The sequence below is a fragment of the Pimephales promelas genome, chromosome 19 (assembly GCF_988280905.1).
Source record: "Pimephales promelas chromosome 19, fPimPro1.hap1.1, whole genome shotgun sequence".
In the NCBI taxonomy this organism is placed as follows: Eukaryota; Metazoa; Chordata; class Actinopteri; order Cypriniformes; family Leuciscidae; genus Pimephales; species Pimephales promelas.
In genome coordinates, this window is record NC_142787.1 from 4,351,832 (window position 1) to 4,378,497 (window position 26,666).

At 39.6% G+C, this 26,666-nt stretch overlaps 1 protein-coding gene and 1 long non-coding RNA gene across 4 annotated transcripts in view; both read left to right on the forward strand.

Moving 5' to 3' along the window:
- The first annotated feature begins 8,488 nt into the window (after window positions 1–8,488).
- LOC148970707 (uncharacterized) lies at window positions 8,489–13,438 on the forward strand. 3 transcript variants are annotated; one of them, XR_016147753.1, is made up of 5 exons: window positions 8,489–10,878; window positions 10,991–11,051; window positions 11,176–11,256; window positions 11,489–11,593; window positions 12,488–13,438. It is a non-coding gene; the product is annotated as an uncharacterized LOC148970707 (long non-coding RNA). The 3 variants fall into 3 exon arrangements; XR_016147754.1 differs by having other exon boundaries at window positions 8,489–10,781; XR_016147752.1 differs by having other exon boundaries at window positions 8,492–11,051.
- Window positions 13,439–14,002: 564 nt separating this feature from the next.
- The window catches only part of nsg2 (neuronal vesicle trafficking associated 2), a 43,686-nt gene continuing 31,022 nt past the window's right edge, over window positions 14,003–26,666 (forward strand). Inside the window, exons 1-3 of the mRNA XM_039688368.2 lie at window positions 14,003–14,186; window positions 14,618–14,775; window positions 18,665–18,784. Of these exons, the coding sequence (XP_039544302.1) occupies window positions 14,647–14,775; window positions 18,665–18,784 (249 nt within the window). The 5' untranslated portion in view covers window positions 14,003–14,186; window positions 14,618–14,646. The remainder of the gene's footprint in view (window positions 14,187–14,617; window positions 14,776–18,664; window positions 18,785–26,666) is intronic.

The window sequence follows — 26,666 nt, forward strand, 5'->3', positions numbered from 1 at the left end:
GCAGCCAGATCAGAGTATTTGGCCCGCTTCCGCTCATGGGCAGCTTCAAGTCCTCCTTCCCATGGGACTGTGAGCTCCACCATCAGGACCACCTTGCAAGCAGCAGACCACAGCACCAGATCTGGACGCAACGACGTTTCCACTATCTCCCTGGGAAACTGGAGCTGCTTCCCAAGGTCGACTGCTAGTGTCCACCCCTTGCCCGGTGTAAGGAGTCTTCCTGTGTCCTTCCGGTGGTGGGTGTTACCCCTCTCCCCAGCCCTCGCGAACTGGATGGAATGTGCGATTAGGGCCGGGGGCCTGCTATTCGCTTCCTGCCTACATGTTTCCACTACCTCAGCGAGCTTCTTCAGCACCAGGTCGTGCCTCCACCTGTAGCGCCCCTGTGCCAACGCTGTTTTGCAGCCAGACATGATGTGTTGGAAGCTCGCATTAGCAGTGCTGCACAGGAGGCAAGATTCCTCATTGCCGAACCATCGGTGGAGGTTGCGGGGGCAAGGTAAGGTGTCATATGCTGCTCTGACAAGAAAACTTAGCCTGGCCTGAGGAATCTTCCATACATCAGACCAAGCCAGCTGCCTGTCTAGAACGCCTTCCCACGACAGCCAGCCTCTCTGTTGGCCCTGGGACACTGCTTTGATGGTAAGCCTCTCGTGTTCAGCTCTCATCACCTCTGCTGCCACCATTGCCTTCCTCTCTTCTTTGGATGCATTCGACCAAAAGAGGGGGGCCTGTCCCCACCCGACGCCTGCCCGGCCGTCCTGTACTCTGCCAAGCACTTCCCTGTGTTGCAGCCTACTTATTGCCAGGTCCACTTCCTCCTTGGCCCTCCATTTCCTCCCGGTTAGAACCTGGGCATCCGCAGCTCTCACCAGAGGGTCAGTGGACTCTCTTAGTTCCATGATCAACCGCACCTTCTCCTGTTTATATCCCCCGCTGATGGAACGTAGGGGCAGCTGAAGCTTGGTCTTGCCAAAGAGACCTACATCAGAAAGGCATCTTGGTAGCCCGAGCCATTTCCTTATGTACGAGTTTGCCAAACTATCCAACTTGCACACTGTGGAGGAGGGAACTTCACTCATCTTGAGTGGCCACATTATTCTTTGGTACAGTGTGAATTGGTAACACCACACCTTGTATTTGCCTGGGAGCTGACTGAGGTTGATCCTGGCAAGGCCATCTGCCAACTGCTTCTTCACGGCGTTCCCCATCTGTTTATCCGTAAGGTCTGCAGAGTAAGTTCGGCCGAGGCTCCGAACAGGCTGGCTTGACAACAAGGGGATTTCCTCACCGCCAGTGCTAAAGATGGTGCGGTCACTCCTGACCCCTTTCTGAAGGGACAAGCTTCGTGACTTTGAGGGTTTGATTCTCATTCTTGCCCACTCCACAAGTTCGTCAAACCTCTTGAGCAGTCTCACAGTGCATGGAGCTGTCTGGAGAATGGTGGTAACGTCATCCATGTACCCTCTCAGTGGGGGTAGCCTTTGGCCTGATGGCAACTTCACTCCTCCAACCACCTGCCTTGCCCCAATGAGGATGATCTCAAATGCTGCTACAAACAAAATTGGGGAGATTGAGCACCCCATGGCAATGCCAACTTCAAGTCGTTGCCACTTTGTGGTGAAGTCTTCGTGTGTGCAGCATATCTGGATGTCCTCAAAGTATCTGGATATCAATCCTTTACAGGGATCAGGGATATAGAAGAAGTCCAGGGCGTATGTAATAAGTTGGTGGGGAACAGACCCGTAGGCGTTGGCAAGATCTAACCAGACGACATGCAGATCGCCCTTCTCCCTCTTCGCCCTCTGAATCTGTTCCCATATCACCGAGGAATGTTCAACACACCCTGGAAAGCCTGGTATGCCCGCCTTCTGACAGCTGGTGTCTATAAATCCGTTACGCGTAAGAAACGAGGTCATCCTCTTGGCCATGATGGAAAAGAATATCTTTCCTTCTACGTTTAGAAGGGCTATGTTCCTAAACTGGTCGATATCCTTTGAGTCTTGCTCCTTGGGAATGAGGACAGACAGGGCTCTCCGCCACTCTACGGGGACAACTTCTTTTTTCCATGCTGCTCCTAGGAGTTTCCACAGGATCCTCTGCACACCGGGACAATGCTTGTACAGTTTGTAGGGTATTCCATTGGGGCCTGGTGCTGAGGCGGCTCTAGCCTTCCGAATGATATCTGCGACCTCACTGAGTTTCGGGGGTGCAGTATTAAAGGGCACAGCTGGGGGGGCTGGGCGAGGAACATACCCCGGGGAACCCAGAGGAATCAGTCTATCAGCATCACTGAGCTGCTGACTGAAATGCCTTTCCAGCTCCTCCTTTGTTGTCTCCAGCTTCCCACTCCTCCTATCCTCCAGCAGCTGCCTTGCATGCTTGAAGGGATTCTTGAAGAAATCACTCCTCTCTTTCTCCTTTCGTTTCCTGCGCTTACGAATGCGCTCAGCCCTTCGCAAGCCAGCCAGGCTCTCCTTCACGTCTTTCCACAGTGATTTCAGACCTTCTTTCTCCTCTTCCTCAGCTTTCCTCCACTGCTTTCGCAGCTGGCGCCGCCTCTTCACCAACTGCTCAATCTGTTGTTCCCTCCTTCCTTTCGGCCTTGGGCCTGCGCATTTCTTCCCCGAGATTATTCCGAACCTGCCTCTACACTCTTCATACAAGATGTCTCCGATGAGATTGAGCTTGGCCTCGACGTTGCCACGAAGTGAGTGATCTAGAATGGTACTAAGATCCACATCCAGATTTTGCCACACTGCCACTTCCTTGGCTTTTGGCCACTTGATCGCTTGTCTCCGCCCTGGCTCTCTTCTTTCCCCTCTACAACCTGGCCCTTGGTTATCAGGCCCAAATGATGTGCTCTCCGCTAGACCACCCTCAACAGGATCACTCTCCACAATTAGATCTCCTCCCTCTACTTCCTGCTCCCTCTCCTCAGCTGTGGATCCCTCAGCACTGTGGTGTGTAACCCGGCTCTGGAGGCCACTTGTCTTACCTGCAGCTTGTGCGGCGGTGCAATGCTGCTGGAGACTCTCTTCTACACACTTCATCTTTCCCTGATGGATCCGTAATCCTCTGAACGTGGTCTTCTTCTCCCACCCACACCTGCATTTCCTCAACCTCTTAGTCTCGTTGTCTATATTCGATCCAGTCGTTGCCGAGAAATCCGTCCGATTTGGCCCTTCTTCCATCCCGCCTCTCGGAGGGCCGCCGGGTTGTTTTCCTTTATTCGTTTTCGTAGTCAGGTTAAGGGTGTCCCCACGGGGACAAGTGGATTGGGTGACTAGCCTTCCACTCCCAGTGCAGACTTTCCTGCCGTCCGCCAGTCTTTCCTGGCCGCCAACTGCACTTTCACAGCAGTCACTGGAAACCAGATATTAGTTTAACATACAGGTAGATGGTGAAACCTGCAGGGCATTTCTGCCTGTCGCACCTCCACCGGTGCCTAAGAGATTGAGGTGTACTGCAGGTGTACATGCTGTGGAACACTACAAAGGGCATTAATGGGTCATCAGCTGGGGACCACCAGTCACGGATGTTTCGCTCCTTTAACCCCAGTACATCTCATGGTGGCGGAGCGATGGCAGGGATTTCTCCCTGCCACCCCCTGCTGATGCCCTAGATGGAGACTGGACCCCAATTCTTTGCCTTCCTTCTCAGCCACAGCCAGTAACTTCCTCTTTCAGCTTCTTCTGCCAGCTCTTTCATGGCTTTCCGGTGCCTTATACCTGTTGCACCCATGTCGCGGAGCAGACGAGAGGTTGAGGAGCCCACGAACCCCCGGCACCCCACCTCCACAGGGTATGTGACTGCCCTCCAACCAGCCTCCCTGCACTCTGCAGCCAGATCAGAGTATTTGGCCCGCTTCCGCTCATGGGCAGCTTCAAGTCCTCCTTCCCATGGGACTGTGAGCTCCACCATCAGGACCACCTTGCAAGCAGCAGACCACAGCACCAGATCTGGACGCAACGACGTTTCCACTATCTCCCTGGGAAACTGGAGCTGCTTCCCAAGGTCGACTGCTAGTGTCCACCCCTTGCCCGGTGTAAGGAGTCTTCCTGTGTCCTTCCGGTGGTGGGTGTTACCCCTCTCCCCAGCCCTCGCGAACTGGATGGAATGTGCGATTAGGGCCGGGGGCCTGCTATTCGCTTCCTGCCTACATGTTTCCACTACCTCAGCGAGCTTCTTCAGCACCAGGTCGTGCCTCCACCTGTAGCGCCCCTGTGCCAACGCTGTTTTGCAGCCAGACATGATGTGTTGGAAGCTCGCATTAGCAGTGCTGCACAGGAGGCAAGATTCCTCATTGCCGAACCATCGGTGGAGGTTGCGGGGGCAAGGTAAGGTGTCATATGCTGCTCTGACAAGAAAACTTAGCCTGGCCTGAGGAATCTTCCATACATCAGACCAAGCCAGCTGCCTGTCTAGAACGCCTTCCCACGACAGCCAGCCTCCCTGTTGGCCCTGGGACACTGCTTTGATGGTAAGCCTCTCGTGTTCAGCTCTCATCACCTCTGCTGCCACCATTGCCTTCCTCTCTTCTTTGGATGCATTCGACCAAAAGAGGGGGGCCTGTCCCCACCCGACGCCTGCCCGGCCGTCCTGTACTCTGCCAAGCACTTCCCTGTGTTGCAGCCTACTTATTGCCAGGTCCACTTCCTCCTTGGCCCTCCATTTCCTCCCGGTTAGAACCTGGGCATCCGCAGCTCTCACCAGAGGGTCAGTGGACTCTCTTAGTTCCATGATCAACCGCACCTTCTCCTGTTTATATCCCCCGCTGATGGAACGTAGGGGCAGCTGAAGCTTGGTCTTGCCAAAGAGACCTACATCAGAAAGGCATCTTGGTAGCCCGAGCCATTTCCTTATGTACGAGTTTGCCAAACTATCCAACTTGCACACTGTGGAGGAGGGAACTTCACTCATCTTGAGTGGCCACATTATTCTTTGGTACAGTGTGAATTGGTAACACCACACCTTGTATTTGCCTGGGAGCTGACTGAGGTTGATCCTGGCAAGGCCATCTGCCAACTGCTTCTTCACGGCGTTCCCCATCTGTTTATCCGTAAGGTCTGCAGAGTAAGTTCGGCCGAGGCTCCGAACAGGCTGGCTTGACAACAAGGGGATTTCCTCACCGCCAGCGCTAAAGATGGTGCGGTCACTCCTGACCCCTTTCTGAAGGGACAAGCTTCGTGACTTTGAGGGTTTGATTCTCATTCTTGCCCACTCCACAAGTTCGTCAAACCTCTTGAGCAGTCTCACAGTGCATGGAGCTGTCTGGAGAATGGTGGTAACGTCATCCATGTACCCTCTCAGTGGGGGTAGCCTTTGGCCTGATGGCAACTTCACTCCTCCAACCACCTGCCTTGCCCCAATGAGGATGATCTCAAATGCTGCTACAAACAAAATTGGGGAGATTGAGCACCCCATGGCAATGCCAACTTCAAGTCGTTGCCACTTTGTGGTGAAGTCTTCGTGTGTGCAGCATATCTGGATGTCCTCAAAGTATCTGGATATCAATCCTTTACAGGGATCAGGGATATAGAAGAAGTCCAGGGCGTATGTAATAAGTTGGTGGGGAACAGACCCGTAGGCGTTGGCAAGATCTAACCAGACGACATGCAGATCGCCCTTCTCCCTCTTCGCCCTCTGAATCTGTTCCCATATCACCGAGGAATGTTCAACACACCCTGGAAAGCCTGGTATGCCCGCCTTCTGACAGCTGGTGTCTATAAATCCGTTACGCGTAAGAAACGAGGTCATCCTCTTGGCCATGATGGAAAAGAATATCTTTCCTTCTACGTTTAGAAGGGCTATGTTCCTAAACTGGTCGATATCCTTTGAGTCTTGCTCCTTGGGAATGAGGACAGACAGGGCTCTCCGCCACTCTACGGGGACAACTTCTTTTTTCCATGCTGCTCCTAGGAGTTTCCACAGGATCCTCTGCACACCGGGACAATGCTTGTACAGTTTGTAGGGTATTCCATTGGGGCCTGGTGCTGAGGCGGCTCTAGCCTTCCGAATGATATCTGCGACCTCACTGAGTTTCGGGGGTGCAGTATTAAAGGGCACAGCTGGGGGGGCTGGGCGAGGAACATACCCCGGGGAACCCAGAGGAATCAGTCTATCAGCATCACTGAGCTGCTGACTGAAATGCCTTTCCAGCTCCTCCTTTGTTGTCTCCAGCTTCCCACTCCTCCTATCCTCCAGCAGCTGCCTTGCATGCTTGAAGGGATTCTTGAAGAAATCTTGAAGTAATAATAACAATGATTTGAATTTAGTTAACAATTAATGAACAAGATCTGCCAAATAATAGTCAAATAAAATTCATAATCCCACCAAGCAACGCGGCATATTGGCCAAAAAAAAAAAAAACACATTTAAAGGGATAGTTCACCCAAAAATTAAAATTCAGTTATTACTCACCCACTGTCATGTTGTTCCAAACCCGTAAGCATTTGTTCATCTTCAGAACACACATTAAGATAGTTTTGATGAAATCTGAGAGCTTTCTCCATTGACAGCTATATACGCAACTACCACTTTGATGCTTAATTCTAAAAGTTCATAAAGAGATCATAAAACTAATCTATGAAATTATGGGATTAAAATCCTGCCATGATTCAAAACTGAAAATAAAGTTCTGAAAGGTTGAAACTAAATGTTCAAAACTTCAAAATCTTACAAAAAAATGTTTTGCAAGATTGAAAAATAAGATTTGCAAGCTTGCAAAATATAAAAACAATTAAAAAATATCTGCAAACATTATGTTGTTTTTGAGATTTCCTTCTTCAGAACTTCAACATTTTTTTACGGTGTTGCACATTCATTTTTTCAGAGTTTCAAATTTGTCAGTGTTCTCCCACTGTATTAGTTTGTTTTCCAGATTTGAAACCTTGCAAATGGTGATCTGAAAACTGGTGTGCGAATGAGTGAAAAACAGGTTTGTAACTCTGAAAACATAGTTTTGCAGGCTTGAAAAGTGATTAAAAAAATAAAATCTCTGCAAACATAATTTTATTTTTGAGTTTTCCCTCTTCACAAGTGCAACACTCTTTTTTTACGGTCTTGCACATTCATTTTTTCAGAGTTTCAAATTTGTCAGTGTTCTCCCACTGTATTTTAGTTTGTTTGTTGTTGTTGTGTAAACTCAGCTCTGAAAAATATTCTGCAAATGAGTGCAAATGTAATGTAGCCTAATGTAATAAGTCTCGCCCTGTCGACCCTCAGTTTTCAGAGTTTCAAAACTTTTTTCACCTATTCGCACACCAGTTTTCAGATCAACATTTTTCAAGGTTTCAAATCTGGAAAACAAACTAAAATACAGTGGGAGAACACTGACAAATTTGAAACTCTGAAAAAATGAATGTGCAACACCGTAAAAAAAGAGTGTTGCACTTGTGAAGAGGGAAAACTCAAAAATAAAATTATGTTTGCAGAGATTTTATTTTTTTAATCACTTTTCAAGCCTGCAAAACTATGTTTTCAGAGTTACAAACCTGTTTTTCACTCATTCGCACACCAGTTTTCAGATCACCATTTGCAAGGTTTCAAATCTGGAAAACAAACTACAGTGGGAGAACACTGACAAATTTGAAACTCTGAAAAAATGAATGTGCAACACCGTAAATTTTTTTTTGAAGTTCTGAAGAAGGAAATCTCAAAAACAACATAATGTTTGCAGATATTTTTTAATTGTTTTTATATTTTGCAAGCTTGCAAATCTTATTTTTCGATCTTGCAAAACATTTTTTTGTAGGATTTTGAAGTTTTGAACATTTAGTTTCAACCTTTCAGAACTTTATTTTCAGTTTTGAATCATGGCAGGATTTAATCCCATAGAAATGAGCGGTTTAGTCCAAATTTTCTGAAGAGACTCGATCTCTTTATAAGATTTCATTCAGGCTTTTGTTCACATCTAAACATTCGTCAACACACTTTAATTGTGGTAAACAAGCTCAATCATGTTTGCAAGAGGTTTGTTCTCGCACGTCAAATAGGCTACTGTAGGTTCAATTGAGCTTCTGTTTATATTCGCTGAGCCTAAATTCATTTTACAAAACGATCCAATCTCTTCAGACAATTGAACCAAACCGCTCAATTTACATGGATTCGTTTTACGATCTCTTTATGAACTTTTTGAAACGTCAAAGTGGTAGTTGCGGAACTGTCAATGGAGAAAGCTCTCAGATTTCTTAAAAAAAAAAAATCTTCATTTGTGTTCTGAAGATGAACGAAAGCTTACGGGTTTGGAACGACATGATGGTGAGAAATTGACAGGATTCAACTTACCAAAGTTTTAGCCTATTTAGTTTGGCTATTATTATAAAGACCGTTTGTGTCCTTGGTCTTCTTTTTGACAAACAAAATGTATTAGCCTATTTGAACACTAAGTGAAAATGCTTCTGCACTTCTCTCGGTTTTTCACTAGATGGCAAAGTCAGCTAATGTGTGTCGGCATTGAGCTTCAGGGTTTCTAAGGGTCCCCTTACGAAAAATAAGTTTATTCAAGTGTACTATTAGAATACTTGTTTTAAACTAAAAATAAGAGAGTGTACTTTCAGTCTACTTTCAATATACTTTTCAGATATATACTTAACAAAAGTATACTTAAGTATACTTGGCTTATACTGACAAGTATACAGAAAAGTCTAAGTATACTTGTACTTAATCATTTGATCAAGATATACTTAAGAAAAGTATTCTTTCTGAATACTGAAAGTTTAAGTGTACTTGGCTTGTACTTGTGTTTACTCTTTTATTAAATAATTTTCACATGCAAGTTAACATGCAAGTTAACATCAAGTCTGCATGCTTAAAGTACAGTTAATGGTTTATTTCAAGCATAAATACTATAAGCTAATTGGAAACTTAGTAGTATACTTTAAATGCAGAAACTAAAGAAGTACAACCTGTTTGTGGGTAGTTATGTATGTGTTCGTACTGTGTTGTCCTTTGTTTGAACTGGGCATCCAAAACAATATTTGTTTGAAAACTATGAAAATTTATAAAGTAAATGACTTTTTGATTTTGACTCCTGTTTGTCTTGTGAATATTTATATTTGTAGTCCACTGGTAGAGTGAGTTAACATCAAGTGTACATAAAGTACAGTAAAAGGTATATTTCAAGTATAATATGCAAGTAGTAACCTATCCATATGGAAAAGGTTTGCTAAAATAAAAACACCTGTGATTCTTATATGTTCCAACAGAATATTGTAAGAGACATATATGCTGAAAAATCAACATATATAAATTGCATAATATTAATATATATTTTAATCATACATGTCATATACTGCATGTCCTACACAAAAGCCATATAGATTTTCTTTATGTAAAAACATAGGAAAATAATGCTAATTTAATATTCATGTCCAGCATATATCTTAAAGTATTAAGTTGACTTTCAAACTCACCCTGATGTCATCCAAGATATCCATGTATCACTTAATTTTTTTTATACACAGAATGGACTTCAATGGCAACCAACTATTCAAATGTTCAAAGAAGTTTCAAAAGTATAATATTATTATTATTATTTTTAGTATTTTTTTAATTATTATTATTATTATTATTATTATTATTTTTAATGATCGATCGTTTCGCTAGATTAGACCTTTACTTCTTGACTGGGATCATGTCGAGACTTTGAAGCTACATTGAGATGGACATTTGAACCTTCTTAGAAAATTTTAATTTTTGGTTACCATTGAAGTCTGTGTAGAAAAATCCTAGAATTTTTTCCTCAAAAACCTTAATTTATTTTTGACTGAAGAAAGAAAGACATGTATATCTTCATCAGAGTAAATTATCAGAATTGGGGTTTTCAAATGTCTTTGTATTTCCCTTTAAAGTTTTCTGAATAAAAAAATAAAATAAAATAAAATACTATTCTTAACCTGTACAAACATAAAACTTTCCTTAAGGTATTCTTATGCATATCACCACCAGAGTTTATCACATATACAAAAATATATTCTCGCCAATTTTCAACATTTTATTCACTGTTCTAGAAACATGTTTGACGCAACTTTGTTAAATCGGTGCACCCCATGATTTAAATAAAACTTCCTCTGTGTATGTCTTTTATTTTATTATTTTTTTATTTTTTTATTTTTTTTATTATTATTTTTATTTTTTTATTATTTTTTTTTATTTTATTATTTTTTTATTTTTTTTATTTCTTTCCATGTGTGAAGTTTAATATACTTGATATAACATGTCGGAATTCTATGTGTTTTTGTGCTCTGTACTTGCTTGTTATTTGATACATATTCAATAAAAAAAAAAAAAAGATTTAAATAAAACTCGATGATGAATTACATCCGGGACTTTTACTTGTTGAGCGCGACGAAACATGCAGAGACATTTTACATAGACGCCATTTTCAATGATTCGCGATGCAAGGCATTCGATGACGACGAGGGAAAGCGCATGGATTAAGTGTTTTATCGCATTTATTTATGCATTGTATAACGTCTTATTGTTTGCTGTGCGTGGCTAAACCGCTCTCAGGGGGGCACTTCCGTCGACGCCCGATTCCGATGCAGAGCTGACCAGGATTCGTTTGTTTTTTAACAGGGAAACGGCGAAGGTAAGTGTTTTATCTAATTTACAATATGTATTTTATAATATATTTATTTTCAGCGATATTTAAATGCTTTGTGCGCTTAAACGAGCCGAATATTTTCTCTAAGCCAAGGCGACTATCTTCTTTGACTCAAAACTGAGCTGACGACGAGGGAGGTTTGCTTGTAACGTTAACAGGAAAAACACAGAAAGTAAGTGTTTTTAATCTAATCTACAATATGTATTTCATGGCATTATATTGTTTTTTTAACAATATATGTGATGTGCTTTTAACAGTAAAAACAAATAGTAAGTGTTTTAACTCCTTACATTACGTGTTTTATATTGTTTATGACAATATTTGTGACGTGCAAATAGTAAAAGTATTTATCCTCCTCAAACTATCTTTTACAACTCACAGACTGCAGACCAACAATGCACGTGAAATTTCCTTTTTTGGACGACCAATTTTCTTAGAATGGGTAATTAATTCTTTCAGATTAAATATTTATGCAAAATGTACTTATCAGAATAACTTTTGATGTTTGGTGGTTATGCTTTTATGTTTAAATGTAAGTTATTGATTTAGCTATTTGTCTTTTCTAGGAGCATTTCTATGATGCACCGAGTGGCTAATGCTAACCAGGCTTGGTGTTTAAAGACTGTACAGACTAGAACTTGGTGATGGTAAGATTTAACAGATAACATGAGAGAATCATGGGCACAAACAAAAACAATAATCATAGCTTTGTTGCTATTTCGTATAACTATGATTTTCTGTGTTTCATAACACTCATTTTGATTTTGTCCAGTCAAATAACTTTACAAAAGTAATTTTTATTTTTGACTTAAAATTAGTTTTCAAACCAATTGTTTTCATGACTTGACAGGTATATGTTTTCTTGCTGTTTAATTTTAGACTCCACTGACTGGGAAATGTCTGCCTATCACCTGTCCAACATCACAGCCACAAGAAGGGAACACAGATTCTTCCGGCGGCTGACTATTAGGGAGATTTCTTAAGGTGGGTGTCTAAATTTATGTCTGTCATTAATTACTCACCCTCATGTTGTTCCAAACATGTAAGAATTTCTTTCATCTTCACAACACAAATTAAGATATTTTTAATGAGATCTGAGAGCTTCCTGCCCTCCATTGACAGTCTATGCAACTACCGCTTTCAAGCCCCAGAAAGGTATAAAGCAGTGATCTCAAACTCAATTCCTGGAGAGCCACAGGACTACACGGTTTTGCTCCAAACCTAAGCACACAAATGATCCATTGAGCTAATCAAGGCCTTCAGGATTGCTAGAAACTTCCTTACACGTGTGAGTTGGAGCTAAACTGTGCAGAGTTGTGGCCCTCCAGGAATTGAGTTTGAGATCACTGGTATAAAGGTACATCATTATGCTGTGTTCACATGTATACGCTTGAACACTTTGAATCCATTCGTGCGTCGCAGGCAGGCTCATTTTTTTTAGCGTTGCGGCAAATTGACGGCAAAGTTAAAAATTTTCAACAGGATTTTTTTCTGTGCGTAACATGTCTTTGCATTGATTGACGGTAGAGATCCACTTTTGCAACACAACTGTCGCAACGCCTCCCCACATTTGTACTTTGATGGGTGTTCCTCAAGTTTACCAAAGGACATGGTTTTGACTTTTGATTTCCTTTCCGTGGCTTTGGAAATAGTAGTTGTATAGGCTTAACTTCGTTAAGTGTTCCGAAGATGAACAAAACTCTGGTTTGGAACAACATATAATAATAATTAATGACAGAATTAACATTTTTGGATGAATGAAGTCTTTAATTTACTTGGAAATCAGTAAATTCTATTCTTAATCTAACCAAAATAGTTTCTTGTGTGACACAAATTGTATTAATTGTGATCGATCTGGTTTTGTGTTGTGTTATCTAGAGAACCAGCACTCCAGGATTTTTCGAGAAAGTTGGATCTGCACAGCCGTTCCTGCTCTATGAAACTCTACTGTTAGCAACTGGACACAACTGATCCACTCGTACCCTGCGACTGATCCGCTCGTATCCTAGAACTGTTCTTCTGCTGAATGTTGTTGACTCGAGCACTGCTGTACTGTTGCAGGTCGAAGGTACTGAATCAACTTCACTGACACTGGACTTACATTCACTGTTCAGGATTTGAAGTATCACAGACCATTTGACAGAAATACCTATATTTTGCATTCATTGTTTATTTTAAAGGTTAACCTATGATGTAAAGGGGCTTGTTTGTTAATAAAATAAATAGTTTGTTAAAACCACTGTTTGAATTTTGCCTTTTTTAAACTTTACAATGAACAGAATTCTGTACTGTACAATTTCCAAATTTGCAAACTTTGTATAAGTCATGTTGGTCATCTAAACATGAAATCTGTATGACACTTTTTTATAACAAGTATAAAAAAATTACACAAAATGTGTATAAATCGTATATTACTTTAATTTGACTAGCATATGATTCAATATAAGAACTTTAAATGATTTGTATATGAATTTAAGTTGTTTTGTAATAAAACCATATACCATTGCATATGTTTGTCATGTAAAACTCATTTGATTCGATATAAGAACTTTAAATGATTTGTATATGAATATTGTGTGTTTTCTACAAGTACCATACACCATTCGATACTTTTGTCATGTACAACTCATATAAGACTTTTACAGTATTCGTATACGACACAAAATTCCCCTATAAGTTGTATGTGTGCTATTTAGTATGAAAGGGGCCATAATCGGTCTGATTTTCTATAGGACATGTATTGGTCTTACATGAAACACATAAGGTAATTCTGGCCAATTTAAGTAAGAAAGATATATGGTTGCTGTATATGAACCATGCTGGGTTTTTTTTTTCATATAACACAGCGTAAAAAATAATATATAAATAGTAAACTATAAGTATGATGTTAAGTTCACTGAAAGAAAACTTACAAGTACACTTATAGTATAAAAACTATTGAACTAGTAGTTTACTGAGTAGTATACTTAAAAGTGTACTTTCATAAACTAAAAATCCAGGCTAGAAGTATATAACTAGTAAACTAGAAGTATATCTATAAGTTCACTTGTAGTATAACTGCAGTACAAAATAAAACTTTGAAGTAAACTAGTTGTGAACTCAAAGTTTACCACTCTTACACTTTAAGTATACTTAAAAGTATACTTTTATATACTAAAAAGTGGGCCAATTTAGTCCCAAGAAGTATTAAATTAGTATACTTACAAGTATACTACTAGTACTATGATCTTAGTATACTTGGTATGTCCAGTATACTTGGGAGAAATACTTGTACTTTACTTAAGTATACTTAGTTAAATAAACTTGAAGTATACTTTATTTTGGTAAGGGTCGGGCAAAACAAATGTAGGGTTTCTTTTAGATCCCCCCTAGTGGCTTGAGTGTAAGCGAGGGTTTGGATGCTGCGCGAGGCCGTCAGTATCTGCATCTCTCGCATCAGCGCCACACACACACACACACACACACACACTCACACATATACAGCATCTCCATCTCGACGCTTCACCTGCTCTCATCAACGACCCGTATTTGAACTGTCTTTGAGCCCCCCAAAAAGCGTGAAAGTCGACCGCTTTCGGTGAGTACGCGTTTATAAAACATCTTTTCATCGGGCGCGTGTGTGTTTGGGTGCGAGATAAATTGTTGTGACTGGTAAACCAGCCATAAAAGGGGCGCGGAGGCTTTATTCGCGCTGTGGCTGATGTTTCGGCACCTGGATTTTAGACAATATTGTTAAACGGTGCTGTGTTTTCCCGTTTAATCTCAAAGATCAATGCTCAATCGTTTACTTCTCTTTAAGCGCGAGGTTTGTGTGTTTTAAAGCATTGGCGTGCGGGCTGCCGTCAGACAGACACGCGTGAGGTGTTTACCAATCGCTTTGATATATAAGCCAGAGGTGTATAGATTTTTTTTGTTGTTTTATTATTAAAGGTGGTCGATTTAGAGCCAAGGCTGGGATGTTCTAAATTGGTATTTCACAAGTGTTTTCAAAATCCTCTGCGTTTATAGGTTGGTGAAAGTGCAATAATCCTTTAAAGATGGTTAAACTGGGGAGTAATCTACAAGACAAAGGAGCGAAAGCTGTTAGTGTTGAGGACGGCTTTCAAAACGTCCCCCTCATCACGCCCTTGGATGTTACTAATCTTCAGTACCAAGCCCCAGACAAGGTAAGGATATTTTCTTTCTTTTTTTTTAGGTATTATAGGTCATCAGACCTTGCCTTTCATCCGGTCATATCATTCACCTAATCCAAAATGCAAAGAACAAATAATGATGTATTGACCCAATGTGCTGATTTTTTTTTTATTATGCTGTTGTTTAATTTGTATCTTTTGAGTATGTACAACACAATTTTATCATTTAAAATCCCGATTGTGTGTGCGTTTTACTCAATATTTAAAGTTTCACTGTTTTCTCCAAACATGCTGGTACAATCCTCTGCTTTTCTGGTTGGGTTGCCAACCGGTGTGCATCAGGGCTCGAGATGTGACACTTTCTGTGAGTGGCGCTTCGGCCCTCATTTGGGATTCTGCTGAGGACGGCACAATCATCCTTTGCACCTGCTAAATGAAGTGTCCTGTCACTCTGCCCAAAACCTGTGCACAGGCAATCACAAAAGCACAGGCTGTTATATTTTAGGAATTGCACCCCATGCCAACCCTAACCCCTTTGGGTGGTTTATTGGCCCACATTACAAAGAAAAAGCCATTTTATCTTTTATCTCGGCTGTCATATGGCGGGTCTGTTTAATGCCGGCTTAGAGGTGAAGAGGATGTGTTGGATTACAAACATGTCTATGCCACCTGGTGAGCCTTTCCTTTTCTCCTTGTGGAAGCTAGTGGCTGTCAGAGAGACTATGCATTGGAAAACAGGCCGAAAATTGTGTATTTACAGTAGATCATTATTGTGGACAAAAATGTCATGCAAAATGAATTTTTCTCTTGTAAGTATATTATTTTGATGAAGCTTCATTTTTAGGTACAGTTGGGAATGTTAGGCACTGAAATGAATTACTATATGAAAAAACAAATAATGGTTTTAATTAGGGCTGTCAAACGATTAATTACGATTAATCGCATCCAAAATAAAAGTTTGTGTTTACATATAATATACTATAATTATTTTATATGTATAAATACACACACATGCTTGTATATATTTAAGAAATAATTTCATATATATACTTTAAAATATTTATATGTAATTTATATTATATATAAATATAATTATTTTATATATAAATAATATTTTTTTCTTAAATATACATGCATGTGGGTGTATTTATATATATATATATATATAAAATAATTATACACAGTGCACCCACATATATTATGTAAACACAAACTTTTATTTTGGTTGCGATTAATCACGATTAATCGTTTGACAACCCTAGTTTTAATAATTTTTTTCTAAACCACCATATTTGTAAAGGCTGCTGAAAGTTTAATGTTCTATGTTTATATCCAAATACGTGGGCTTTGGGGCCTTGTAGGACAATGATCATATTTCAATATAATTCATGTGTAATTAACAAAATTGAGATTTAAATTATGAAATTTTCTAATAAATAAGAGGAACGAGAAGGGTAATTTAACCAAATAACGCCCCTTAGCCTCAGGCGGAAAGATGCCTGATTTTGTCTTCTACACATTTTACGAAGCATTTAATCAACTCCCAATAATATATACAGTATATATATATATATATATATATATATATATATATTTTTTCGAAAAGAAGATCATTAACTAATAACCATAGTCTCCTGTATATGTATATATTATATATGGAGTCAATATGTTAATTAAATGACCAAAATAATACCGCTGAGATCGTAAGATCACTCGATTGGTAAAAATGGGGGGAAAAAGGCGTGGAATAATTTGTTCAGCAAGTTATAAGCATCGTAAGCGAATTTGCTGTAATCTATAAACTTGATGCAACATTCTGTCACATAAACTTGTACAATGTAAAAATCATTAATTTTTCATGCTGACATTAAAGTCTTAAAGCAGGACAAGGATCAGCCCTGCGGGAAATCATTATCTTTCTCTAGAGGTCTGCAGATAGCAATCGGGCAGTAATGACTGCAAATTATTTGAAAGCTGTTTTAGCATTATTTATTTTAAATGAGCTAAGTTAAGGACACACTCTTTAAAGAATTACATCTATTTACTATAATGAGGTGTGTAGATTCATTGAAGGAGAACTCCGGTGCAAAATGAACCTTTGGTCTAATAAAACATTGGTACCTAGTCAACCGTTCTCTGAGATTTGTTTTCATGATAATCGAATGTAAAGAGTTTTATCTCTAAAAACTGTTCAGCGTATAATGCTAGTACTGGGGGCATTTACTAAGTAAAAAGAAATCGCAAGTTTATACCACTAACAAGGCTCAAAATAGCCCCACACTAACACAGTATTTTTGAGCCTTGTTAAAAACCATGAACGTCGCGCTGAGTGATCTGAACTGTATGAAGTTCAGCAAACTTCTGAACTGTAAGAACGATCGACTTATCAAGACTATTTTCTAAGATGGCTCCTGCCTGTATACATGAAGTGAACTGTCTTTATAAAATATCTTCTTATTAAACGGTCTGTACTCTTACAAAGTTCTCAATGCTTCGGTTTGCATGTAGGGACCCTCATTGTGTTACTGTGTTAGTGTGGGGCTATTTTGAGTCTTGTTAGTCGTATAAACTAGCGATTTCTTTTTACTTATTAAATGCCCCCAGTACTATCATTATATGCTAAACAGTTTTTAAAGATAAAACTCTTTACATTCGATTATCATGAAAACAAATCTCAGAGAACGGTTGACTAGGTACCAATATTTAATGGACCAAAGGTTCATTTTGCACCGGAGTTCCTTTAAATTAATACAATCGTGAGTTTTTGGGCACCATAAGTGAGGAACTAAAAACATGGATTTAATTTTCATATATTTAATTTAGGATGTTTCGAGTATAAAGTAATCCACGCATTTAGTTGATGCTTTTTTTCTTTCTTTTCATATTTTTTTCAAGAAATATTTCCCAAGGGGACTTACGTATGGAAACATTTGACTTCTTGTTATCCAGAATCTCGAAACCATTACTGCATAAATCACAAAATCACAAGCTGCATGTCATCAGCATCTCATCATTATTCAAAGCATTTTTCATTCCAAGTCATATCAGCATACCAGTACAGCACCCATATTGGCAAAGATCAATCCATTCGGATCCGCAGTGGTCCCTGGTGTTGACACTATCGATGGCTTGAATCAGCAGCTAAAAAGACAATGCACAATCTTGCCTGGAGGCAAAGGTTGCATTCTGGGGGAGTGCAAAAACCGAATAACAATCCTAGCGATAACAGAATGCCTCGCATAGATCAGGAGAAAGAGAGAGAAATGGAAGCAGACAAGATGGTTATTCAGGGGGAAAATGAAATGTCAGAGGGTTTGGGAAGGAGACCGATAAGCAGTAATTGCAGAGTTCATGACAAGTGGTTGAGCTTCATCCAGTGGACATTCGACTTCATCAACTTCTGGGTTTCTAGAAAGTGAGGTGGCAGGTCAGCGCTATTCCTCCATCTGTCATCTCACCTCAGACAGGGTTGCCTCCATTCATTAGTTGGAATTTAAATTGGAAGAATGAATGAGGAATTCACAGAACTGCAATTAAAAAATATGCATAGCCAAGGCTTGAAAACGCTTGAAATCCAACCCAGTTAGACACATATTCCAACCATATGTGGTTTTAAATCAGATCAGGTTTGTTTTTTCCACCCAATCTGATTTGACTCACGATTGAGTGCTGTTGTGGGAATAGACTTTGATTTTGAACAGGCCAATTGCGAAGTCATTGTTATCTTCAAGTGTCTATAGGATCAGTGATTAGGAGCGATTTAAGAACCAGCATGTAGTTTTATCATGAGGGAGGCCTAACATGATTATGGGTATTATTGATTGGTAGGTACTGGCTTCGTGGTGCAGTTGTCAAACTTTGATCTTAAGGGAATTTACTGTTTGCATTGAGTGGTTCTGATGGTTTAACTCTCTCTTCGCAGGTGGTGGTGAAGACACGAACTGAGTATCAGACAGAACAGAAGAACAAGGCCAAGCTGAAGGTGCCAAAGGTGGAGGAGTTCACCATCAGTGTGACTGATGGAGTTTCTGAAAGGCTGAAGGTACAGCTGAACATGTTTATCATTATGCATAGACCAATAAAAACATTGACCCAGCAGTGTACAGTTATATGCTCCGTCAGTTAAAATTGCCTCCGGTGGCTTTTTTCACTCATTTGGGGAATAAAAAAAGCATGCTGGCTGGTCAGCACTTGGATTCATTTGAAATCCAGATGTTCTGAAGATTGATTGTTTCAAGTGTCATTAAAGGGATAGTTACCAAAAAAAAAAGAAGAAAATTCTGTCATTAATTACTAGGGTGGGGCACCCAACCTCTGTACCAATAGGGAACCGGTTCTGACGTAAACAGTAGTAATCAGACTGAATAAGAACGAAAATTTCGGTGCCTGATTTCGGTGCCTGAGTCTCGGTGTCATGAGGCGCACAAACGCAAGTCTCTCGCTCACTCCCTCTCCGTAGTGCGCAGACTATACGGTTTATTGAAGCACGGTCTGATCTGTCTCGCATGCACGCTCTTGCTCGCTCGCTCTAGATTCTGGGAGATTTTAGCTAATTTGCGGGCATCGGGGAGCCGTTATCATTATGCGGGAGACTCCCGGAACGTCTGCTGATAGTGAGGGAATTAATAAAGATGCCGAAGACAAAACGTTCCAAGATTGTCTGCATTTCACGTTTAAAATTACGCGTCAGAACAATTGTTTGCGCTGCCATGACACTCATGTCATCACATTATATTAGTGCGCGTATCATCTGCTCCTCAGATTTCTCTGAAGAAAAAGGAAGCTTGTCGGCAGCGTGAGGAGTTTGGAAGCGAACGCAGCGTCTCGTTCCCTATTCAGAGAACATGGGTTACACCAGTAACCAGAGACAATCTCTTTCATAGGTTTACCCAAAGTTGCGTGGCTAAGACGCTGTGGGAACGAAATACTAAACTCGCCAAGCTAAGCGCTGCATAACTAGTACAATGACCAGATTACTTACATGACAGGTTCAAGCAGACAAAACATGGGAACCTGTCGATATTAGATTACCCTGGTTGTAATCTCTATTAATCTCCAGTGTTATTACATCGTTTGATACAATTTTGTATGTAAATGTGAATTTTTATATTGGTTTATTTATTATTACCATATGTTACTTTTATTTATATAGTTTAAAGATATAAGTTAATATTGTGTCCAGTTTGGCCCTGTAAATAAAGGGGCATTATTTTTTGACAAAGTGTGTTTACGAACCGTTTAAGCACCGGAACTGTTTAAAATACCAAGTAGATATTGGTATCGGATAAAACCCTATTAATTATTTACCATCATATTACTTCAAACCCGTAAGATTTTCATTCATCCTCAGAACACAATTGAAGATTGTTTAAATAAAATCAGAGCAATTTCTGTCCCTCCGTTTACAGCTAACGCAACTACCACTTTAAGAAAGTTCGTAAGATCGTAAAACTAATCCATACGAATTGAGCGGTTTAGTCCAAATTTTCTGAAGAGACACGATCACTTTATATGCTGAACAGTAGAGCCCGACCGATAAAGGATTTTGAAGGTACCGATACAAATATTTGTTTAAAATCCGATATTCCGATATATCGGCCGATTTTTTTATTTATTTCATAAACACGCAACAAAACATTAACAGATTTCCCTAACATTAGTTATTTGTAGTTATTTGTGAGTTTTAACTAAAATAATATGATAATGCATTTTAAAAAGAAACTTTTCTTATGAAACAGAAACATGTCTGCAACGCACACTTGGCATCATTGGATTTCATACACGCGTAAAAGAAAAGCTAACTTTTATGCACAGGATGTGTGGCAAGTTATACACGAGTGTTGCCAACAGGGACGGCATGTTTCGTCCGTTTTTATTTTCATTTTTGAAATATTAATTTATCGGCCATTAGAACTGACGATACCGATAGTTTGGAAAATGCCTAATATCGGCCGATAATATTGACCTGCCGATAAATCGGTCTGGATCTACTGAACAGATTGAATTTAGGCTTTTATTCACATATAAAGGTTCATCATATGTTCATTTAACGTGCGAGAACGAATGAGGTTCATTCTCTTGTTACGCAGCAGTTTGAGCTTTCAGCAAGAGGTTTGTTCTCATGTATCAACAGGTTCGGTTAAGCTTCTGTTTGTATTCCCTGATCAATGTTATATGTGTATAAAAACCCTACATTCAATATGTTTGTCATAAAGCGATCGAGTCTCTTCAAAAAATTTGGACTAAACCGCTCAGTTCATATGAATTAGTTTTAGGATCTCTTTATGAAGCGTCAAAGTGATAATTGTCAATGAAGTTATAGAAATCGCTCAGGTTTCATTAAAAATATATTCTTTTGTTTTCCAGAGATGAACAAAGGTCTTAAAGTTAGTTAGGAACTACATGAGGCTGAGTGATTAATGACATTGAACTATCCCTTTCATGCTGTAAATAAAAAAATGCATTCTTTGTTTCAACATTTTTTGCTTCAAATGTTTGCAATGAATCCCGGAAGCCGTTTGAGAGGCTGTTGGGTGAAAGAGAGTTGTCGACAGTGTGAACTTAATGCAGAACTGGAGAGTGTGGAGGCACGTTTTACTGTAGCAGTGAAGGTCGTTGGAGAGGCAGATAAAGACGGCAGCAAACATTGGTATAAAGACTGACTTTCTTTGTTAAATAACACTGAATGAAACTGTCAGCAGTCTTGGAATCACAATGCGCTATGAAACATTTACTTTGACATATACAGAGTATTTCCACAGACACAATCAAGATGTTCTTGTCCGAGGTCCTCCTCGTTATTTCTTGAGGTACTGAAGAACAAATCCCGGAGCTTTCTCTTATGAGCTTGTTGTAGGAAACTCTTCTGGAGGTTGTTGTCTAGAAGGAGTCATTGCGACTACGGAAAGCTAACTTCAGGGGGATCTCTGCTGTGGAGACTCCCAGTTGGATTTTTATCATATTCCCTGTCGTCGTTCCACTAGCAAGTAAAGAAGGAATGTTCCCCCTCATTAAATGTTCAAAACAAAAGAGAATTGTGGTCTCTTGGTGTCGTATGCTGCCAAGTGGAACGTATTAACATATCATGTTAAAATAAATGTACTATTAAGACAACTTAATTAAGCAGGGAGTTGGTCTTGTAATTTATGTTTGTTCTTGGTGCATTTGGGTAGGAGGTTTGGCAGATCAAGTGTGGGGAAAGGGTGATTTTTGGCTTTGATGTCCCAACACATTACTATGTATTTTATTCTTGTAAAGAAACAACAACACTACTTATGTTGGATTTGATGTACTGTTAGTTTTACATTATATCAGTGTTACATTGCGATAAAGAGTATTCAGTGGGAAATAGTGCAAGACAGACTTTTTTATCCATTAGGGTTTGATTAAATCTTGGGAAATAGGTTGTGATAATTCGTACTAGCGCTTGCTAAGTGAAATCCCTAATCCTATGCATTTAAGTTAAAGGGATAGTTCACTTTGAAATTAATCTTTCACATGTTTTAGCTTACCTCAAGGGCATCCAAGATGTATGTGTCTTTGTTTCCATGTATTTTCAATTTTGATATTTTTGGGTCAAACCGTTCTTGTCTGTCAGTCATATAATGCAGGTCTATGGTCACCATCTAACTAAAGAAGTCCAATTTAAACATGATTTAATGACTCGTAAGTGTAAGTACACATTGATGGCCTAAGACACGAAACGAGCAGTTTGTGTGAGAAAACGAACAGTATTTCTATAATTTTTACCTCTTGTAATCACAGTCACGTCCAAGTACTCTGAGGGCGCGGGCGCTGAACTATCTCTTTAACACTTTTTGATTTTGATATGTTGGATGATAAAACTGCTGAAAATACTATCAAATCGAATTGTAATTGCAATGCATTGTCAACCACCCACAACACTGTAGTTACCAGGTCAGAGACTTTTGCATTAGTTGAACCAGTTAATTTTATTTTACCCTGTCTGTGTGATTGCAAAATCAGAATTGTTGTTTCAAAGACTGAATGTTTTTGCGTTCAGATCAGGTTAAAAATTATGCTTTTCTTTCTTCAGAATAATGTTTGCTGATGAATTGAGCTCAATAAGATTTTAAAGGACTTTTAAAGGACACACACATATTTTGTGTTCTCACCCTAGGGCATCATATAGTGACACTTTTGAAATTTCGTCTAAATCCAACACACATGGCACCCTTGAGCATCAATATAACACGCCTCGGTTATGGGTAGGTTTAGTGCTGGGGTAGGACCACTAGGAGGCGCCTTCTGGCCTATATATATCTGCATCTCATATTATTGACGCTAAAAGGTGCCATGTGCGTTGGATGTAGACGAAATGTCAAAAGCGTCAGTATATGACGCCTTGGGATGAGAACGGGCTGAGTATTTTGAGGCACTGTTTTCAATTAAAAATGGAAAACTTTTTATGCGTTTTGGCAATTCTACGGCGTTCAACTTTTGTTCAGCTGCAAGTTTTTTAAAACGATAGCGGTATTGTCTCTGTTTAAAGTACAAAAGCTTAATTTGTGAAAACGGTATAGTCGTGCATGAATATTGCGTGTTGTCTATAGACGCATAGTTTTTTTTTACAAAGTCACATTGCAAACGCAGTCTGGCAGCAGAATACACCGCTTTTAATAGTTGTATAGTCATGTGTACACAAGAGATAACTTCTCAATTCAGGAATACACCCCTGCAGATCCTCCGGGTAGTGCCGCAAACTAGTGTTGGGCGATATGCTCCATTTTCATATCGTCCTATCGTCAGCCTGTGAGATCGGCGATACACGATAGTATCGTGAGGGGGCGGGGCTAACATTTGATTATTAACTTGATTATTAGCCTACTCATTAATTTGCTTGTTTTATTAGCCTACTTCGATTTATATACGAGAATCTTTTTTCTATTTTGCTAGCAAAGGTGGAGTGTTTATTAATAGGATCAGGTTATTTCCTGGTATAGTGAGGTAAAAAAAAGAGATCCTAATCCTTTTGTTTGTCAACGGGAAATTTACGGACACATTAGCCTATCCTCATGCCGTTACATGCAGCATTTTACGGACACATTAGCCTATCCTCATGCCGTTACATGCAGCATTTTGACTAGGGCCTATTTCTGCACGAGATGAAAACACGTTTTAATCATTTCTTGGGTCAGAAAAAGTCGGAGTTTGCGATATGTGCCCCCCTAGCAGTGCGCTCTCTGCGCACTTCACATGCGCACTTCAGTAAGCACGAAGTACGCGGGTTAATGTGTTTTAAATGCCGGGAGAAACAAGAGCAAGGGCCAAACGTCTAGCTGAGTCGATCGGTTTATACTTATACTTATGACTTGACTCTGATAAAGGAAACGTTTACATGACCACATGCATTGTCAAGTTTATTCAACATAATCAGGTTAAGAACGTCGTCGCATGTAAACGCGCTCAATCTCTGAAAGTGAAAGTAAAAACGGACTGCTTTCGCCATCTGCATTAACGCCGCGTTCCCTCAGAGACGACGATGATAACGGTAACTATAATACTATTTTAGTGATATTATTATTAACACTATTTAGTAATTATATTGTTTTTAGTGTTAGTGTCATTAAACGTTTTGTTAATGTGTTACGGAAACAAATACTGACGAACAACGATGCCGTTTTCATCTTGGATCTGTAGGAAATTGAATTTTGCGTCTGTTAAAACGAGCACACTTGATAATTTGTGAATGGATCACCTTGCAATTGAATTTTGATGTGGGATGTTTTTTAGTCTGTTTTAAAAACATTCTCTTAGAGGAGTCCTCATTAGTGTGTGTGTTGCAATTGTTATGAGGTGATGTCGTTGTAAATTTAGGCAAGGCAAATTGATTGTAGTTCCTAATATTCATTTAATAACAATACTAGCTTTATAATAATAATAATAGGCCTAATAATAATAATTTAATACATTATGGTAAAACGAGCCAATTATCGTATTGATATCGTCAAAGGCATCTGCCATCGGCGATATGTCAGACTACCGTCGATACACGATACTATCGTCTATCGGCACAACCCTACCGCAAACCAATTAATATTCTGCCAGAAAAATAATAACGCTTCCTAATGGAGAGCGTCTGCACACACAAAGACGCACAAATTCTAATGCGCAGTGCAAAACAGATACCCAGCTAATCCTTAGACGTAGCTGCACAATCCTCAGTTCAGACACACATCCCATAGCTGAATGGATGTCAAGCTGACAGTAGACATGAGGGACGGGATGATAGAGAGAGAGAGAGAGAGAGAGAGAGAGAGGACATTGAGCTGAAATGCTGTCCCGTCAGCCTCGGCTCAGAATAAGAATGAAGGAGACGTGCTCGCTTGAAGGACCACTAACACCCACACTGCTCTGCCTAGGCCCATCGGCTCTTGTTTGGTCTACCATTTTAACATCTCTGGAGAAAAAAATGAGAACAAGAAATAAAAAAGGACTGCTACACCAGAGCTAGCTAGTCAGACAGAGAGAGAAAGGAAAGGCACCTTTAATGCACAGTTAAGTTATGAGACCAGAAATAGAGTGGGCGTATTTGAAATTGTGCATTTTCCACTGTGTGCTGTAGACTACACATTTTAATCAAAGGTGTATGTCATATTCCTTGCCGTTTTAACAACAGCTGTGTTCTTGTCTGAGGCCATATTCAGTGTATTTCCAAGTTACTTTAAAGGGTACCCTTGTCCCGCCATGGCACATAACCAAAATATGTAACATAATGGCATGTTTTGTTACTTTTTTATTAATGTGAGGCCAGCTGATTGGCATATTCATATTCATGATATTTGCATGGTACTCCAAGAAACTTTAAATAATGTGTTTTTTGTCCAAAAGTCATTGGTAATTTTGTTACTGTTTTACCAATTTGGCCAATTGATTACCACATACCCTTAAGGTTAAGGGAACGTTCCCGGAACATTCTCCTTATGTTATAAAAATGGAACCTAAAAATAACCTACATGGAATGTTCCTATAACGTTCTTGTTTGGTTCCCAAAAAAATAACCTCATGGGACCATTCGGGAACATTAGGGGAACGTTCTGTGTAGGGCTGGGCGATATGGCCAAAAAATCATATCTCGATATTTTTTGGTCAAATGGCGATATACGATATATATCTCGGTACTTTCTACGTTTTCTATTTAGATAAAGAAAATCTTTATATTAAAAAAAAAAAAATATATATATATATATATATATATATATATATATATATATACAGTATATTCACATTCGGCCCAATGATATCCTACAAACAATGTTGATATTGAAGGATATGGAAACAAATATAATATAGGCTATGCAATATATTATGTGCAAAAAGCTTTTGTTTTTATATTGACTAAAAGCTAAACTAAAAATGAAAATAAAAACAAAAACAAAAGCACAAACTAATTATATTAGCCTGCATTTGATTACCCCATTATAATCACTTTCACTTTCATTAAAAATATATACTTGTAGGTTTAAAATTCCACATATGGCACATTTATTTTCTCCAACAACAAATATTTTAGCAATATGTTTATTTTAGTCAGAATTATTGCGTACTACGTAGTACTATTCACGCGCATGCGCGCGCCGGCGCTCGTTCAAGGAAGCATGAATTTTAGCGGAGATTCACTTGCAGAAGCTCGTCCTCTTCTGACATGGACATATTTGTTGTGAAATGGACATATTTGCTTTACTTTCTAACATTTACAGATGGAGAATATGTGAAATGTAAGTTGAGCACTGAGGAAAGCACCACATCTCAAACGCATTAAACAGCGCAAGTATATCTGTCAGTCAGCAACAGTGTCTGTCAGAGCATTTGACAGGGCGGCAAGCTGCCTTAAACTTGTTAACTATATCAAAGTGATTTTGACGCAATTAATATAAGCTTGTGTCATGTTTAGGACAAATTGT